At 51.9% G+C, this 17,610-nt stretch overlaps 1 protein-coding gene across 5 annotated transcripts in view; it reads left to right on the top strand.

Annotated features, from left to right (window-relative positions):
• The window catches only part of AKNA (AT-hook transcription factor), a 58,932-nt gene that overhangs the window by 38,117 nt on the left and 3,205 nt on the right, over window positions 1-17,610 (top strand). For 2 of the 5 annotated variants that reach the window (XM_070795340.1, XM_070795339.1), the window contains exons 10-21: window positions 1,546-1,700; window positions 1,800-1,979; window positions 2,817-3,063; window positions 4,489-4,595; window positions 5,212-5,423; window positions 6,898-7,060; window positions 10,335-10,511; window positions 11,150-11,265; window positions 11,926-12,072; window positions 14,351-14,446; window positions 15,397-15,513; window positions 15,791-15,983. In XM_070795340.1, coding sequence (XP_070651441.1) covers window positions 1,546-1,700; window positions 1,800-1,979; window positions 2,817-3,063; window positions 4,489-4,595; window positions 5,212-5,423; window positions 6,898-7,060; window positions 10,335-10,511; window positions 11,150-11,265; window positions 11,926-12,072; window positions 14,351-14,446; window positions 15,397-15,513; window positions 15,791-15,983 — 1,910 coding nt within the window. The remainder of the gene's footprint in view (window positions 1-1,545; window positions 1,701-1,799; window positions 1,980-2,816; window positions 3,064-4,488; window positions 4,596-5,211; window positions 5,424-6,897; window positions 7,061-10,334; window positions 10,512-11,149; window positions 11,266-11,925; window positions 12,073-14,350; window positions 14,447-15,396; window positions 15,514-15,790; window positions 15,984-17,610) is intronic. The other 3 variants (XM_070795341.1, XM_070795342.1, XM_070795344.1) reach the window with 3 other exon arrangements.

The following is a 17,610-nucleotide window of genomic DNA, read 5'->3' as shown; positions in this document are numbered from 1 at the left end:
CCTCTGGTGGCGCAGATGGAAACGAGTCTGCCTGCAATTCAGGAGACCCGGGTTCAATCCCTGGGTTGGGAGGATCCCCTAGAGGAAGGAACGGCTACCCACCCCAGTACTCTTGCCTGGAGAATTCCATGGACAGAGGAGCCTGGCAGGCTACAGTCCATGGGATAGCAAAGAGTCAGACACAAAGAGTCAGACTGAGCAACTAACACTTTCACCCTCATGGAATATTCTGTAGAGTTAAACTTGTTACTTGAATTTTGATCGGTGCTCTGAAGGAGAATTATGGAGTTCTACACCAAGTAGATAACAAGCTAACATATCTGAGTTCATTAAGGAGTCAGAAAAACTTTCCTGGAGGAAGTCATGTTTAAATGAAATCTGAAAAGGAGTAGGAATTACTAGGTGCAGAAGAGGAAAAAAAAATCTGGCAGAAAAAACAGCCTATGCAAAGGCCCTGTGGTTAGAGAATAGACAGTGAGGCGTGCATTGTCTAAGGGATCCACATCTAAGAGACGTGGCTGGAGAGGCAGGTAGGGGCCCCAGGAATTAGGTATGTGGTCACATCAGGGGGATGGTTTTAAACTGCTGCTTTTTCAGCAGGGGATGATATAAGAGGATTTGCAGGTTGGGCTTCCCTGGTGGCTCAAATGGTAAAGAATCTGCCTGCAATGCAGCAGACTGTCTGCACGGTGGGAGATACAAGTTTGATCCCTGGGTCAGCAAGATCATCTGGAGAAGGGAATGGCTACCCACTCCAGTATTCTTGCCTGGAGAACCCCATGCACAGAGGAGCCTGGCAGGCTACAGTCCATGGGATCACAAAGAGTTGGGCATGACTGAGAGACTAACACTTTCACCTTCAGAGCTGGGGAGGTGGTGGGGCAGATGCAGAGACATGCATGGACTTGAGAGAGGTTTAGAAGGTGCATTGGACTGGAGCTGGAGTGATGGTGAGAGGAAAGGAGCGAATGATGACCTCCAGGCTTCTAGCTTGTAGACGCAGGTGGATCTGGAGACTATTCACAGAGATGGCCACACGAGATAAGAACCATACATGGAAGGGGCTGTGTAGAATTGTCTCTTGCCCACGTCACAGCCCTATGGGAGATGGCCATCTCTGGTGCATTTTCTTGAGGGACTCCCCTGCTCCCACAGTGAAGGTGTTTTGAGTGGCTGCGTGTTCACACTGGAATGAAAATCTGGGTTCAAATCCTGGCACCACCCCTTGCTGCTGTATGGCTTTAGGCAAATCATTTGAGCCTCAAGTACCTGTCTGTAAAATGGGCTGTAATAGCCTGTATACTGGTGGGATTGTTGTCAATTGATATCTGTACAGTGCCTGGCACATAGCACATTCATGGCAGCTGGTTTTGGAGATCAGTGACCCAGTTCTTACTTTTACACACAGGAAAAGAGTAATAGGCCAGTGAATCTAACCTCTTTCTTGCTCTTCAGCACCCAGCGTGAGCCTGGCATAAGGTAGGTCCTTAAAGAGTGGTCTTAGGTATCTGCTGAATCTCTGCCCCTCCTCCTTTCTGGCCCCAGCCCGACGCCACCAGCACTGGCCCCCACCTACTGCCCATGAACTCGGATCTGAGCGCTCCCAGCAACGAGGCAGAGGACGGGCCGCTGGGCCTCCCGGCCCCGCTCAGGCACAAGGAGCTGCGGGTGGAGCAGGATTTCCACGGCCTCCTGGAGCGGTGAGTGCCCACCAGGCCCGAGGCCAGGGCGTCTGGCCCTGTGGTGGGATCTTGCTGGCCTTGTGGGTTGAAGTCACGTTTCTCTGTGTTTTTCTGCAGGTACCTCAGTGTGAAGTCCCTTCCAGAAGCCCTGAGGATGGAGGAGGAGGAGGCAGAGGGCCAGGGCCGCACCCTGGGTTTTGACAGGCCAGATCCAGCTCCAGGAAAAGCAGTGGCCCCAAGGCTCCCCACCAGGCAGCCCCTGGCGCAGGCTGAGAGAAGTCATGGGGTTCCCCTCGAGTAGGTCACTGAGCTTTCCCCGCTGGTCCCACACCAGCTCAGAAACCACAGGGGTAGTAACTGTCCTAGGAGCTAGACAGCCCTTTACAGTTTAGAAACGGCTTTCCCGACCTGTAGCTCAGTGTCTCTACAAACCATGAAATGTACACCATTGATAGCACTTGAAATGATTTCGGGAGGCATGGGATGAGATCTCTCATAGGAGAGATGCAGCATTAAATGGCATTACTCTTATTCTCAGTCTCAGAGATTCCACGTACAACAAGGAGAAAAGTCTCAGGGCTATAAATTCTTCAGGGCCTCTCTTGATCTTCCTTTAAAAAGAGAGAAAGAGAAAGAAAGCCAGCAGGCCTCAGGCCAAGAGCCTTTACTAGGCAACAGGATTTATCTAGACTATGATAATGCTGTTTTCATGTTCCTTGTACTTATTTGCAAAGTTCGCTTCTGTCTGTAACACAAAATACTGGTCTTCTGTTTACGATAGTGACATGGTCTTTTTGAGTAGATGGAAGTTGATGGAAATGGCTGGAACAGGAAAGAGGGAAGGCAAATTCCAGAAGCCTGGGCAAGGGTACTCTGGCACCTCTATTTCCGCACGGTTTCTGCCCTGGCGTATGGGGCGGGTTTGTCAGCACCCTCATTTTACAGTTGAGATAAGTGTGCTTCAGAGAGGGCGGTGCCTTGCCCAGGGTCACACAGCAAGAGGGCGGCAGCATTGGGTGACGATGGAGGGGTGCCTGACTCCAGAGCTCGTGTCCTGCATTGCATGGCTCCCGGGACAGAGCTGCCCAGCCCATGCCAGGGCTCAGGGGCACCATGCCTCTCCTTCCCTGCCAGGGAGACCATGGAACAGATGGCGCCTGTGAAGCCAGCAGATGTCTGTGCATCCGTGACCAGAGACGGGCACCTGCAGGGTCTGGGCAAAGCCGAGGAGGTCCCTCCCGGCCACAGCAGGCCCCCCCATCCTCGGGGCCCCAAGTCCGCAACGTCCCACCAGAGCAGTCTGGCCAGCTTCGAGGGAAGTGGCATCTCTGAGCGCCTCCCACCAAAGTCTCTGCACCAGGCCGGCGGGCCCCCGCTGGAGGTACGCGTGGGTGCGGGGCCTCTGCCTCCATCTCCCCCAGCCTCCTGCCTCCAGGCCTTTGCTCAGAGTGCCTGCTTCTCCCGCCTCTACCGTGGCTCCCCGCACCTCCACCCCTCTACCTGGACCTCCTCTTTGTCCTCTGAGACCTGTAGCTCAGTGCCTGTATCTTTCTGAGGCTGCTTAGCACAGCTGAAGGTGGGGGTGGTATCTTTGACTCCAAGTAGTTTGTGCCATGAGAATGGCACTTTTTAAACTATGACAGGAATCACAAATCACTGTGGAAATATGATTTATGGGATGGATCCTCCCCTAAAAAACCACATATGGGGATTTCCCAGGGGTTAAGACTTCGCCCTCCAATGCAGGGGGCACAAGTTCAATCCCTGCTAGGGGAGCTAAGATCCTACATGCCGTGTAGTAAAAAAAAATAAATAAAAAATAAAAGAGAAGCAATATTGTAACAAATTCAATAAAGACCATATAGTCCACATCCAAAAAAATAAACACATACATTTGCATGTGTACACACACACACACACACACACACACATACACACACCCCTATAGTCCTAATGAGCCCATGGTAAGGAATATGCTCTCGGCCATGAACTCATTGAGGGCAGACACCCGTGTCTCTCTGTTGGTGACCTTTGCCCCTTGCGTTAGACATGGCATGTTGGAGGTGTGCATGGTTGATCAGTTTGGTTTTCCCAATTCATGCTGCTGCTGCTAAGTTGCTTCAGTCGTGTCCCGACTCTGTGCGACCCCATAGACGACAGCCCACCAGGCTCCCCTGTCCCTGGGATTCTCCAGGCAAGAACACTGGAGTGGGTTGCCATTTCCTTCTCCAATGCATGAAAGTGAAAAGTGAAAGTGAAGTTGCTCAGTTGTGTCTGACTCTTAGCAACCCCATGGACTGCAGCCTACCAGGCTCCTCCGTCCATGGGATTTTCCAAGCAAGAGTACTGGAGTGGGGTGCCATTGCCTCCTCCAATCCCAATTTATGGCACCTGGGCATTTCTGCAATCAGGTAGAACACGGCATTCCAGGCCCACCCTGGAAGACGTGTGGATTCGAGAATCCCATTCTCGCAGTGGGACTGCTTTCTCCTCCTCCCCTTTCTATTTCTCAGCTCAGGAACTCTGTGACAGTCTCCCTCCCAAGGGCCCTGGCTCTCACCCCTCAGGGACATGGGGCATGCTCAGGGTCCTCTCGGGGCGTGGAGTCCCTGCTGTTGGCCCGGGGCTTATGCCAGGCCCTGAGTACCTCAGGACCCCGCACGCCCAGGGCCTGGCTATTGGGAGCTGGGCCAGCCTCCCTGTCTGTGAGCCTCTGGAATGTGAGGCCCAGGCCAGCACTGGGGAAGGGTTTCCCAGTGTTCCCCGGGCACATTCCTCAGATTTAAAGGGACACTGTCTCTTTCAGGAGCCCTGGATGGCATCCCCCGAGACAGACAGTGGCTTCGTGGGCTCAGAAACCAGTAGAGTATCGCCCCTCACTCAGACCCCAGAGCACCGGCTCTCCCAGATCAGGTAATGGGGACCCCATCAGTGTTACCCACTTGGGGTAGGCTGAGAATCAAAGTGCCTGTGAGCTCAGAACAGGGTCTGGGCATTCTCAGAGCCCCACACTTCATTCCCACCAAGGATGGGTTATTGCCTTCATGTTATGGATAGAGGGAAAGTGACTTGCCCAGGGTCACTCTGCCACGTATTGACAGACTGGGAATTTGTTGAACAAATGGGTGATGAAACGGTGAATGAATAAGATGTGCCGGGAGGGTGTCGTGACAGAGCTGCCAGGTTGAGTGACAGAGTGACAGAGTGACAGAGTGACAGACCCTCCAAAGCCAGAGGAAGGTCCCTGGGACTACCCAGGGCTGCGTGGGAAGGGAAGATTACAAACTTCATTGCTGTTTATATTATCTAAAAACTAAGTTGAGCTTTATGACTTTGTGTACATGAGTAGGCAAGTGTACAGCTCTGCAGTTTATAAAGAAAATGTGTGTGTAATGGAGATGCATCCTCAGAAATGCCATCCTGCCAGGGCTGCCGAGTCCCAAAGGATAGGATGGTCTAGCATGTGGAGGGGCTCAGAGGTTGTGGCCTCATTCTTTGTGACCTCAACGTGTCTCTCTCTCCCCCCCAGCACCCCGGGGACGTTAGTCCGGTCCTTCACTCTGCCTGTACCCCAAGATGCAGCCTCCCACCGCCAGACCAAGGGTCTTCCAGTCCCCAGAAGAACCTCTGAGCCCAGCGGACCCAGAAGCCGAGCCCAGAGGCCCCCATCTGGCCAGGACAGTCCTCTCCAGCAGAGGGCGCCCAGCTTCTGCCTGGAGCGGGCACTGGCGTCTGAGATGGGTGAGTGAATGTATCTGGGTTGGCCAGAACCTGGGGGTGGCTGAATCGCACAGGGTAAGAAAGAGCAATAAGAAAATCTGCATTACCCTTTAGGATGCAAAATATCATACAGGTTCTTTATAGGAAAATTTGAAAAGGGAACAAAAAACAATAATTAGCTAAAAACCATCATTGATGACATTTTAGTCTAGAACCTTTGAGCTGTTTTCTATGCCATTGTGTGTTTATTTGCAAATACTTAAAATGGAAGTGGGATATTATACATGAATGTCTTATAATTTTTTTTCACAAAATACTGTGTTATAAACACTTTCTGTGTCTATAAAATCTGTGATTTCTTTGTTTACTTTAAAAACATGCATGTGACCTTTTTATTGAAATAAAACAAGTATACAGGAAGGAACAGAAACTGATGAATTTTCCCAAGGTGACAGAAAAACTCCGCATGATCAGAACCCCAGCCCCCTCCAAGCCCCTCCTAGACACTCCCACCCTTCTCAAGGGTAACCACTGTTCTCAGATTAGCTTTGCCTCTTTTTGAGGTTCCCATTTAATTTTGAAAAATTAAACTTTAGTTAAAAGTTTAAAGTTTAATTAAGTCACATGCAGTTGTAAGAAATAATACCCAGAGAGCCTACGTGCCCTTCCCCTAGTTTTTCCCAACAATATCTTGCAAAACCATAGAGCAATGTCATAACCAGATTCTAACATGGACTCGGTCAAGACACAGAACATTTCCACCATCCCAGGGTCCCTCCTGTTGTCCGTTTATAAACACATCTAACCCCGCCTTAACTCCTGGTAACCACCAATCTATTGTCCATCTCTGTAATTTTGTCATTTCAGAATGTCATAGAAATGGAATCGTATAATCTTTCAGGATTGGCTTACTTTTCACTCAGCATACTTTTCTGGAGATTCACATAGATTATTCCATAAATCAACAGTCTATTCTTTTTTATATTGTTGAGTAGTCTTCCCAGGGCGCATTGTTTTTAATGCACATGCTGGACGAGTGATTTGTAACTCTGGTCACTCACCCCCGTTGAGAGCCTTAAGTTTTGAATGCTCCGAGAAACATGCAAGCAGGCAAAGCTGTGACTAATTTCAGAGGGAGGTGGAGGCTCCGGGGCTGGTCCTAGGGCAACCTGGTGATGTGCAGAGTCTGAGGGTCTATGTGGAGGAGAAGGGAGCTCTTTGCAGGAGGACAGCCTTGGAGACTGGGATCTGATGCAAAAATGGTGGATGGTAGGGGCAATCTAGTCACAAGGGCCTCCGCAGCTTTGCACCCCAAGCTCCCAGCAAAAACCACATCTTCTTCTTGTTTTGAGGGTCACTGGCCTCCACAGGAGCTTCATCTGTTACCTCAGCCGGGCCCCATCTCTTCACACCCAACATGCTTCCACCCACACAAGTTCACACTTCAAGGGTCCTCTCGGTGTAAACTTACTTTGGTCTCCTTCCGCCTCTCTAGCGGTCCCTGGCTCAGAGTTTAAGGGGCGGAAGCGGATTCCTGAACCAATCCTCCCCAGCGCGACAATCAGCCCACCTCCCACCCCTGCCCCTGTGGCTGCCACTCCACCCCGTGGACCCGCAGAGATCACCTCCACCTTCTTTCTCACCAGGACGGGGCGCGAGTAAGTTGGATGCTTGGGCGCTGAGGATTCAAGTGCATCAGAGAGACAGGAGGGTGATGCCCGAGGGAGGCAGGGGCTCCCTGGGGTCTCCATCCAGTGGTGGCTGTGCTGGGACCCAAGCATCCTGCCTCCCAGTTGATCCTGTGGGTCCTCCTTGGTGCAGACACTGAGGACACTTCTCTAGCCAGTAGGAAATGATCTAGAATTCCACCTTGCTGGTGCTAGAACCCCTCTCCCTGCCTCCCAGCATTTCCCTTCCAAAATGGGGCTACACTTCCCCGGAGTGTGTTTTCTGCAGTTTACGGGTTTATTATATGAACCAAAAAGAGAATGTTTTTTCAATTTTTTCTTTTTAATCCAAGTGCAGTTTTTCTACTAAGAAAGATTTTTCCTTGCTTCGCTAAACAGGAAAGGGAAAGGGGGTTAGTCCTCTTCCTGCTCTCCTGAGTGGCGTTTGGCCAGGAGTCAGTCACAGGCCTTTGTCGGGTTGGGGTGTTGGTTTCCAGGCCTGAGCTTAGCAAGTGCACTCCTGCAACCCTCTGTGACATCAGCAGAGGAACGAGAGGCTTGTTGTTGTTCAGTCACTAAGTCGTGTCCGAATCTTTGCCACCCTAAGGACTGCAGCCCGCCAGGCTTCCCTGTCCTCCACTGTCTCCCAGAGTTTGCTCAAACTCACGTCCATTGAGTCAGTGAGAGGCTTATTTACCTACAGCATGCCAGCCCCTGGGAATACAATAGTGGACAAGACAGTCCTTGACCTCGTAAAGCTCACCGTCCTGTAAGATGGACCAAGAAACAAGGTTGCACCCCCAGTGTGATAAGCACAGTGATAGCACAGGCCCGAGGGACCGTGGGAGCACAGAGAAGGGGCATCTGGCCCAGTCAGAGGCTTCAGGGAGGGCTTCCTGGAGGAAGTGGTGTCTCAACTGAGACCAGAAGGCAGAGAGCTGAAAGAGTATCCCATGTGCAAAGGCCGAGGCACCTAAGTTTGTTATAGCCAGATCCTCAAGTATAAGGTGGGCCGTTAAACAATAAAAGCAGAGAGGAAGACGGGGAGACCTGGGGGAGAGCTTAGAGAACCTCTGACACAGCTGGTGAGAAGTTCGGATGATGTCTTTGCTCAGAGGAGGTGCTCACTGAATATTTATGAATGTGGAAAGTCTCATCTAAGGATAATGAGGGAGGCTTTCAGTAAGGAAGCTGCAGGGTTGGATTTACACTGTAGCAAGAATTCTCTGGCCACCATGATTGTGGGTGTGGAGGCCAGGGACGGCTGAGAAGGCTACCACACCCCAGAGAGAGGAGTTGGGGCCGTCAGCGAGAGCAGGGAGTGCATTTGAAAAGGGGTAATTAGGCATTGGGCCAACAGGATTTGGGAGTTAGTTAACCTTCAGGGTGCTCAGGGGAAAAGAAAGGTTTAGAACGACTCAGATTTCTGGCTTGTCAACCAGTTGGATACCGATGCAGAGATGGGGAACTTAGGAGGGGGAGTGAAATTGCAGGGAAAGATGACTTTTAGGTGCCAGCTGGCACTCAGTCACTGAAAGATTAGGTCAGGAAGGCCAAGATTGTGATGGAAACAAGCCGGAGAGGACAAGTGACACCCAAGGGCACGGTCCAAATTCCAGGCCCTCGCTCAGCGGCCTCTGACCTGGACAGGGAGCCAGAGCCGCCCTGGTCTTGCACCGTTGCAGGGCCGTGGTCCTGCCTTTCAGGGGTTAATGGGTGGCTAGAATTCTTACTCTCCTGCAGCCGCCACCCTCATGGTTTGCCTTGGAAACCCCAACAAGCGTTTCCCTGGGAATTGCCAAGGGAACCAGCTGCCTTGGACGCCCAGAGCGCCAGGGCAAAGGCAGAGAGAGGTCTCCACTCCCTCTGGGCACACCCATCTGAGAGCTGATGTCTGCTGCAGGTGGCGCCAGGAGCCACCCCACCACGAGTCCAGGGACCACCAGGCAAGAAATAACCCTGAGGGGAGCCCTCACCCCGGAAGCTGGTCCAAACAGTAGACAGAGAACCTGTATCAGCGTGGAGGAACGCCATGCCGAACCCGGACTCTAAAGCCCCGGGTGTAGGGGGTTGTGTGCCAAGGTGTCTGGGTGGGATTGGCTGCCTCAATGCCAGTGATGCCCTCAGAACAAGACCCTAGAGATTCAGGGACCAATCAAGGAGAAACACAAATAAGATTTACTCCTGAGATGCTAGGGGCTCATGAGGTTCCTTACCAATCACAGGTTGGGCTGTGTTTGGGGGCTTCCCTGAGATGGCAGTCTGCTCACATCCAGTTGGTGATGGGTAGCACCACATGTCTCCTTGTCCCCTCTCCACACACACATCTTTCCTCTGCTCCCTCTTGGAGTCTGGAGGCCAGATCAGTGACAGTCCCTGAGCATCTGTGAGGTGTGAGGCTCTCAGGCGTTGTGAGATGGGGTGGTCTGCTTGGCCGCCAGGCGCTCGCCATCTGTGTCAGGAGACAGACAGACAAGCATTTTCTGCCTGGAGCAGAGTGCTGGGCTTGAGCAATTAAGGAAAGGTTTAGGGGAACCCTGTAGGGGGCCCCTAAGCAAGGGCGGGGAGGAAGCAGGCCTGGAGACACAGTCAGGGTCTCTAGAGACAGACATAGAGGAAGGGGAGGGCAGTCCAGGGCCTGAGGCAGATCCGAACTGAAAGTTTTTGTTTTGCTTAGGCCGCACTATGTGGCCTGTGGGATCTTAGGTCCCTGCCCAGGGACTGAACCTCTGCCCCCTGCACTGGGAGTGTGGAATCTTAACCACTCGACTGCCAGGGAAGTCCCAGAATTGAAATTTTAAAGTGCAGCTTTAGCCAATGCCCTCTTTACTCATCAGAGGATGAGATGGTTGGATGGCATCACTGACTCAATGGACAGGAGTTTGAGCAAGCTCCGAGATGGTAAAGGACAGGGAAGCCTGGCGTGCTGCACACAACTGAGTGACTCTCTCTCCTCTGCATCCTCATCTCAATCTTGAAAATTTGTCACTGGCATTTCAGAATAGCTACTCAGAGGCCCTGCATGCTAGGTTGGGTAAACCTCAAAGAAAGTTCTGCTTTGCTCACCAAATGTGCAGGGACATGAACTCAGAGAGCTGTTTAGATATGCAGCGAGGAAAGCGGACACTCAAGGGAGTTCAAGATCCCCTGACAGCAGAGTCAGACCGTGTTTGCTGGGAAGGGACAGAGACCTGGCACCCAGCGAGCGGCTGCCCTGTGTTCATCGTGCGCCTGTTCTTCGTTCCCGTCTCCACCCCCACCCCAGCCAGGCCATCCGAGAGCTGCAGGATGAGGTCTCCCGGCTCCGTCTGAGGCTGGAGGACAGCCTCCACCAGCACCCTCAGGGCCGCCCCACGCGTTCAGTGTCCAGCTGCGACCGCCCCACCCGGGCCCGGGAGCGGTCAGGGGACTCCTCAGCCGCTTGGAGCTCCCATTACGTCAGGTAGGTGACCCCCACGTTCCTGCCCCCGTGCCTTGGTGAGAGCTGCAGAAGGCAGAGTTAGCTGGTCTCTGGCTGTCCCCTGACATGTGGGCTTGGGCATAGTCATCCCCCTCTCTCACTTACTCATTCACGCTTAGACTTTTTTTTTGCATGTCATATTTGATGCATAAAAGAATAGACTGAACACATGTGTTACTAATAAAGCATGATACAGTGAATGTCCCCAAACTCATCTCCCAAGTGAAGAGCTAGAACATTCGCAGGACACTCACCCTCTCATGCACTCACTCTGCAGCTGCTCACCTATGATGACTTATAAAATCATCTCTAACTTCTGAGTGTCCCTATCGGGGGGTACTAGGTTAAGGTTTTCAAAGGACACTGTCTCATCACTTCTTCCCACGACACTTTGAAGTAATCGCGCCTATATCCCCATTTGACAGATGAGGAAACTGAGGGTCAGAGAGGCTCAGAGCCATCTTCTGTGGGTCTGACTCCAGAGTCTTTGCTTTTGACTTTGATGTTCTCCTCTTTCCTTATGTTATAAGCATTTCTCTGGGTTGGCCTTCTCACTGATCGTCTTTAAAGGCTGCATAAAACCGCATCCAGTGACATCATCGCTCTCTCTCTTTTGCTAGCAAATCCATGGAGAGGTCGTCTGGTGAGCCCGGGGGTGCCGAGCAAGCTGTCCCCGCCGGAAGGCGGCGAGCCAGGTCCTCCTCGGTGCCTCGGGAGGAGCCTCGACTGTCCCTGAGTAAGTGACCACCTGCCAGGACTGACTTTTGGAGGCCACAGTCTGGGCATGTTGGCTCAGGAGTCAGGGGCCACAGCAGCCACCCTCGAGGAAACCCAGGGAAGGTTTTGGGGCATCTTTGTCAGGCAGTCGTAGTGCTCTGAAGTGCCACGTGCTTCCAGTGGCAGCCGCAGCGTGCTGTGCCCCGGCTCTGTGCTGCAGTTTCTGTAAGGGTTAGAGCGTATGTGTCATCTTGCTTCGTCTTCACTGCAGGGTGGGTCGAATCATCCACCTTCTGCAGATCAGGACGCCAAAGCCCGAAAGCACAGGGGACTTGCCTGGAGGAGCATGGCTCTGAAGTCGGTGGCCCCAGCTCACGTCCTCCCAGCTGTGTGGCCTTGCCAGCTTGTGTACCTGCCCTGTGCAGTTAAGGGGCCAGCTAACAGTGCAGTGATCACAGTGTCCACTCCTGGGGCTGCTGCGAGGGTGCGTGACAGGGAGCATGCAAAGCGCTTAGCACAGGGTCAGGGGTCCGGGTGTGTCGGCTGTGATTACTAAGGGGCTGGGGGAAGGGGGGCCGTAGGCTTAAAATCCCAGAGCCTCTGGACTCGTGATCTGCCCAATCGCTTAGCTACGTGTCCCCCATCCCCTCCCCCTCTCATGCCCCTCTTTCCACCCCAGGTTCCGAATCTGAGCCAGCCTCCCCCAGATTGTTCTCTGAGAGGGGCAGGACCACCGAGAACAGTCCGCAGGCCGCTCGGGATGGAACAAAAGGAGTGAGTAGCACCGGACGGCCCAACAGGGTCACCTTCCGAGGCCAATACACAGGTGAGCCAGGAGGGGGCGCTGGAGGTGCACAGTCCCCAGGTGGTGGCTTCCATGTAGTCAGTGGGCCATTGAAATATTGTCTTTTTCTGAGTTCTGTGATACAAAAACATCAGGGAGCATTGTCTCTGTGAATCTGGGTGTGTTTGTCCATGGATTCACTCAGCAAACAGTTTCTGAGACCTCCGCTTTGTCGGGGCCTGTGCTGGGTTCGGAGAAAGTCCACTCAGCTGGTCAGTCATGAAGCGGGTTATGAAGAGCTTGCTGCTTGCGGGACCTGGGTGTAGTGAACACAGAATCACTTCCTCCTGGCCTTCCATTAAGGCTGTGATTCCCCAGGGGGCACCCGGCACATAGCGCGCGGTGACACATAGTAGGATTTCAAAGTGCATTACGTTAAATATAACCTAGCTTCCCAGGTGGCTCAGTGGTCAAGAATCTGCCTGCCAATTCAGGAGACATGGGAGATGTGGGTTTGATCCCTGGGTTGGGAAGATCCCCTGGAGTTCAGTTCAGTTACTTCAGTCGCTCAGTCGTGTCCGACTCTTTGTGACCCCATGGACTGCAGCACACCAGTCCTCCCCGTCCATCACCAACTTCCAGAGTTTACTCAAACTCATGTCCATGGAGTCTGTGATGCCATCCAACCATCTCATCCTCTGTTGCCCCCTTCTCCTGCCTTCAATCTTTCCCAGCATCAGGATCTTTTCAAATGAGTCAGTTCTTCACATCAGGTGGCCAAAGTATTGGAGTTTCAGCTTCAGCATCAGTCCTTCCAATGACTATTCAGGACTGATTTCCTTTAGGATGGACTGGTTGGATCTCCTTGCTGTCTAAGGGACTCTCAAGAGTCTTTTCCAACACCACAGTTCAAAAACATCAATTCTTCGGCGCTCAGCTTTCTTTATAGTCCAACTTTCACATCCATACTTGACCACTGGAAAAACCACAGCTTTGACTAAATGGATCTTTGTTGGCAAAGATCTCTGCTTTTTAATATGCTGTCTAGGTTGGTCATAACTTTCCTTCCAAGGAGCAAGCATCTTTTAATTTCATGGCTGCAGTCCCCATCTGCAGTGATTTTGGAGCCCCCCAAAATAAAGTCTGTCACTGTTTCCACTGTTTCCCCATCTATTTGCCATGAAATGATGGAACCTATTCCCCTGGAGTAGGAAATGGCAATCCATTCCAGTGTTCTTGCCTGAAAAATCCCATGGACAGAGGAGCCTGAGGGGCTACTAGGGTCACAAAGAGTCGGACATGACAAAGCATGCCCACAGGTCGAATATTAAATATGGATGTGGTTCCTACTTTCATGAATCTGACTGCACAGCAGAGAAGGCAGTAACAAATAAGCAATTATAGTAAGCATGTAAATTGCAGTAAGTAAATTACAGACTTGGCTCTCACCCATGTATCGCTGGGCAGGAGGGCGGTTAACCTCAGATCCAGAAGGCTAAGTGATGCAGACAAAGCAGGAAATGAGATACACATCTCCCAACGGAGCAAATAGACACTGAGGTTTAGAAGTCAAAACAACAGCGTGTCCAGGGTCCCCGGTGCAACACACACGGAGTATAAAGTGAAGACCCTGCATGGCAGAGGACAGAGAAAAAAATAATCAGGCATCATCCCCAAGGTCTTATGTGAGACTCAGGGATGGATAAGGCAGGGAATAGTGGAGCTGAGTGCAGACCCAAGAGTCTGTCCGATTTTTTGATAACCTTAAGGACCTGAAATCTGCGGAATGCAGGGCAGAATACATGGATACAGCCCCCCTCGGTCCTCCCAACAAGCCTGTGAAACCCACAGTATGACTCTCCCCATTTCCCAGCCACTTGAATCACAGAGAAAACACCACTGACTCCATGCCCAAGCCATTCTAATCCTAACGAGCAAGCTGGGGTCTGGGGAGTACCATCATGCTTTGTCATTGCTTATCCTGTCTTTCTGCCTGCTTTGCAGTCCTGACTGAGCCTGGGTGTGCTGATTTTTTTCCGTATGTCAAGAACTAGGCAGTTGGTTCCAATAGGATCTGAGATGAAACAGGAGTCTGGAAAGGGCTTACAATAAACAGACAGATAAATGTGTTTTATCTATATATGTATATGTACATGCACACTTATGTATCTACATATTTATGCACACGTTGTGTGTGCATGAAGAAAAGATTGAGAGGGAGACTGTTAAGCCATCTGGAGGAAGAAGAGAGATTTGTATTCTAAATCATCTCCAGTTCTGTATCCATGCACAGCTGATACTGTTCTGGTTTCTTCCCCAGGCCAGGAGTACTATGTTCTGACCCCCAAGACTGTTCCAAGAAGCAGTGTCCCAGTCTCCTGTCCCCACTGCCGACCCCCTAGGATGGAGGATCCAGGTAGGGGGTGGTACCTGGAGAAGCAGCCAGGGCCGTAAGGCTGCAGCTTCTTGCCCCTGGCTGGGGGGCAGGGGTGCAGCTGGGCCGGACATAGACTGCCCTGAGCCCAGTGGCGGGTCAAGATGCAGACGGGAGCAGGACTTTTCTGGACTTCTCAGCTTTCCCAGAGTGCCCTGCCCTCACACCTATTTCTCCAGGTGCTTTGCCTGAAGCCACTCTCCTTCCCCTTGACGTGGAGAAACCATGAACATGATTTCAGAAGTTCCTGATGCGGGGAGGGGTGTGAGCAGCAGGCAGGCTGGCAGCGATGATTATCTTGTCTCCCCTCTGTCTACCTTCCCAAGGGTTTAGGGGAAGAGTAGTCGGGGGAGCAGTGGTCTGAGAACATGGACACCAAGTTCTAGTCCCGGTTCTGCCACTGACATGCTGTGTGACATCAGACAAGTTCCTTAACTTCTCTGAGCCTTGGGCTCCACACCTCTAATGGAAGGTTTGGAGATGGTCTCTGAGGCTCTTTCAAGCAATGATGCTGATAGTGCTGTCGTTTATTAAGCCCTTACTTAGCAACATGATGAGGCTTTTACAAGCATGATCCTCACAACCCTAGGAAGTAGGTTTTGTCCATTTTATTACCATTCCCATGAGTGAAGAAACTGAGGCTCAGAGAGGGCAAGTGACTTGCCGAAGCACACACAGCTCACAAGTGGTAGACCCAGCTAGTTCAGTGGCTTGTTGGATTCAATCAATCAATAAATGAAGACTCTGAGCAGAGGGCCTGGCTCATGAGATGCCTCTTACTGTCATGGTAACCATCAGTATTATTGCCCAGTGGAGGCAGCTTGTCTCCTCTGCAGGGGTCCCTGAGAGGAGCTCAGTGCTGCGGGAGGCCTGTGGCAGGGCCTGGTGACTCAGACATCGTCCTCTCCTGACCTCCCTGCCTCCTCTTCCAGGTGATGCTGTCACCAGGGACCCCCTGGGACCGTCTGGCAGTGAGACCTTGCGATGTCCCCTGTGTAGTCAAGTTGGGTCCCCCTCTGAGGGGGATGGCCCAGACTCAGCCACCTCTGGTAGGACTGATGCTCTGTCTCTTTCCCGCTGCTCCCCTGGATTTGGGTTTGGGGCCCTGGGAGGGGGTTTACCCGGGAAATGACTCAGCAGCAGCAGCAGCAGCAGCTCGCCCAATCTGGGGTGGAGCAAACTGGATGAGAGCTGGCTTCCCAAAGCGAGGCACTCCCTGCGTGGCCAGCCCCCGCTCCAGTGGGGTTGGCGGGGCTGGGGGCCCTCTGTTCTCTGCCAGATCTTCCCAGGTTGTGAGACTGTGTCTCTGTTGTCCCTCCCTGACAGCGCCAGAAAAGGCCGCCACCAGCAGAAATGCTCCTTCAACGTCCAGCCCCAAGCAGAGGAGCAAGCGGGCAGGGTCGCCGCCCCGGCCACCTCCTGGACTGTGGTATCTGGCTGTTGCACCCTCGGCACCAGCCCCTCCTGCCTTTGCCTACATCTCCTCGGTTCCCGTCCTGCCTTATCCATCAGCCACTGTGTAAGAACCTTCCCTTCCAGCCCTCCTTGCCTGTTTGAATCGCTTAATAGTTAGCATTCAGCCCTGAGCTGGGTAGCTGAGAACTCAGCACTGAGTACTCATGTGTTTCTCCCCAACACTTGTGTAGTCACTCAACAAACCTTGAATGCTCCCTGGGTGCCAGGGAGACTGCTTGACCCTGGGGACCCAACAGTGAAGGAGCCCGACAGAGGGCATTGCCCTCATGGGGACTTAGAACCCTAATCATCTCCCATTTCCTTGTGAGTCTTCTTAGCAAGCAACTAATGCCCTCACTTAAAAAAAATAGACTTTATTTTTAGAACAGTTTTAGATTTATAGAGAAAAGGAACAGATAAGACAGAGAGTTCTCATATACACCCCAAACACAGTCTCCTCTAATACGACCATCTTACCTTGATATGGTAACCTTCCCAAGTAGCAGAGTGGTAAAGAACCTGCCTGCCAGTGCAGGAGATGCAAGAGACTTGGATCAATCCCCGGGTTAGGAAGATCCCCTGGAGAAGGAAATGGCAACCCACTCCAGTATTCTTGCCTGGAAAATTCCATGGACAGAGGAGCCTGGTGGGCTACAGTCCATGGGGTCGCAAAGAGTCGGATGCAATGGGGCAGCTGACATACATACACACACACCTTGACATGGTCCGTGTGCGGTCAGTGAACCGTTATTAGTACATGGTTATTAAATGTAGTCCACAGTTTGCTTTGGCATCTTCAGTGTTCTCCGGAAGTCCTTTTTCTGTTCCAGGATCCACTGCCCCAAGGAACCACATGCATTAGTTGTCACATCTCCCAGGCTCCTCCTGGCTGACAGTTTCTCAGACTTTCCTTGCTCCCAATGGTCTTGCCAGTTCAGAGGCACACCAGTCTGGTCCATGGTAGGATGAGCAATCGCTATTTACATGTTACATTCGGATGTAACATCAGTTAAGACAAAAGACCCAGGAGTCGAGGTGAAAAAGGCTTAGGTTTTAGAATCAGAGCTGCACTGGAATCCTGTCTGCCATTTATGATTGCTGTGGCCTTGGTAAAGCTACTTCCTCTCTGAGCCTGTCTCCCTCTCTGTTAAATGGGGTCAGAGTCTCGGTCGCATACAGTTTGTATGAGGATTAGATGAGGCAGGTGGCATGAGATGTCTGTGGGGTTTGTAGTGCATGCTGGCACATGCTCTTTGCTGAATAAATGGCAGCTGTGCCATCGCCGTGGATGCTGCCACCGTTCAGTATTGTTGTCAGTAAGGAGAGAAATGAGGGAAGGTGCTTTCAACAAGACAGGATTGTGCAGGGAATAAAAGCCCAGACCCTGGAATTAGGAGATTTGTCTTCTGCAGACTGTTGTCAGCCTGTTCTATACCGGTTTCCTTCACTTTAAAATAAGTGGGTCAGGGCGGCCAGTAACCATAGTGCTTCTAATACTACTTAAATTGGGACTGATGACACTACATTCCTCCAGCGGCCAGTCAAGCAGGACTGAATATGCTCAGTGGTTGCGGCTGGGAAAGCCTTAGAAAGCTGAGTGGGCCTGTGCAGCCACCTGCTGGCCAGCCGCCTTATAACCTCTGAACTAGAGGCTTTCTAGTCCGGCTTTCTAGTTTCTAGCAAATTTTTCG

Source organism: Bos indicus, chromosome 8, assembly GCF_029378745.1.
Source record: "Bos indicus isolate NIAB-ARS_2022 breed Sahiwal x Tharparkar chromosome 8, NIAB-ARS_B.indTharparkar_mat_pri_1.0, whole genome shotgun sequence".
NCBI classification, from domain to species: Eukaryota; Metazoa; Chordata; class Mammalia; order Artiodactyla; family Bovidae; genus Bos; species Bos indicus.
The sequence above is the reverse complement of the archived record's forward strand: the minus strand, read 5'-3'. Positions and strand labels throughout refer to the sequence as shown.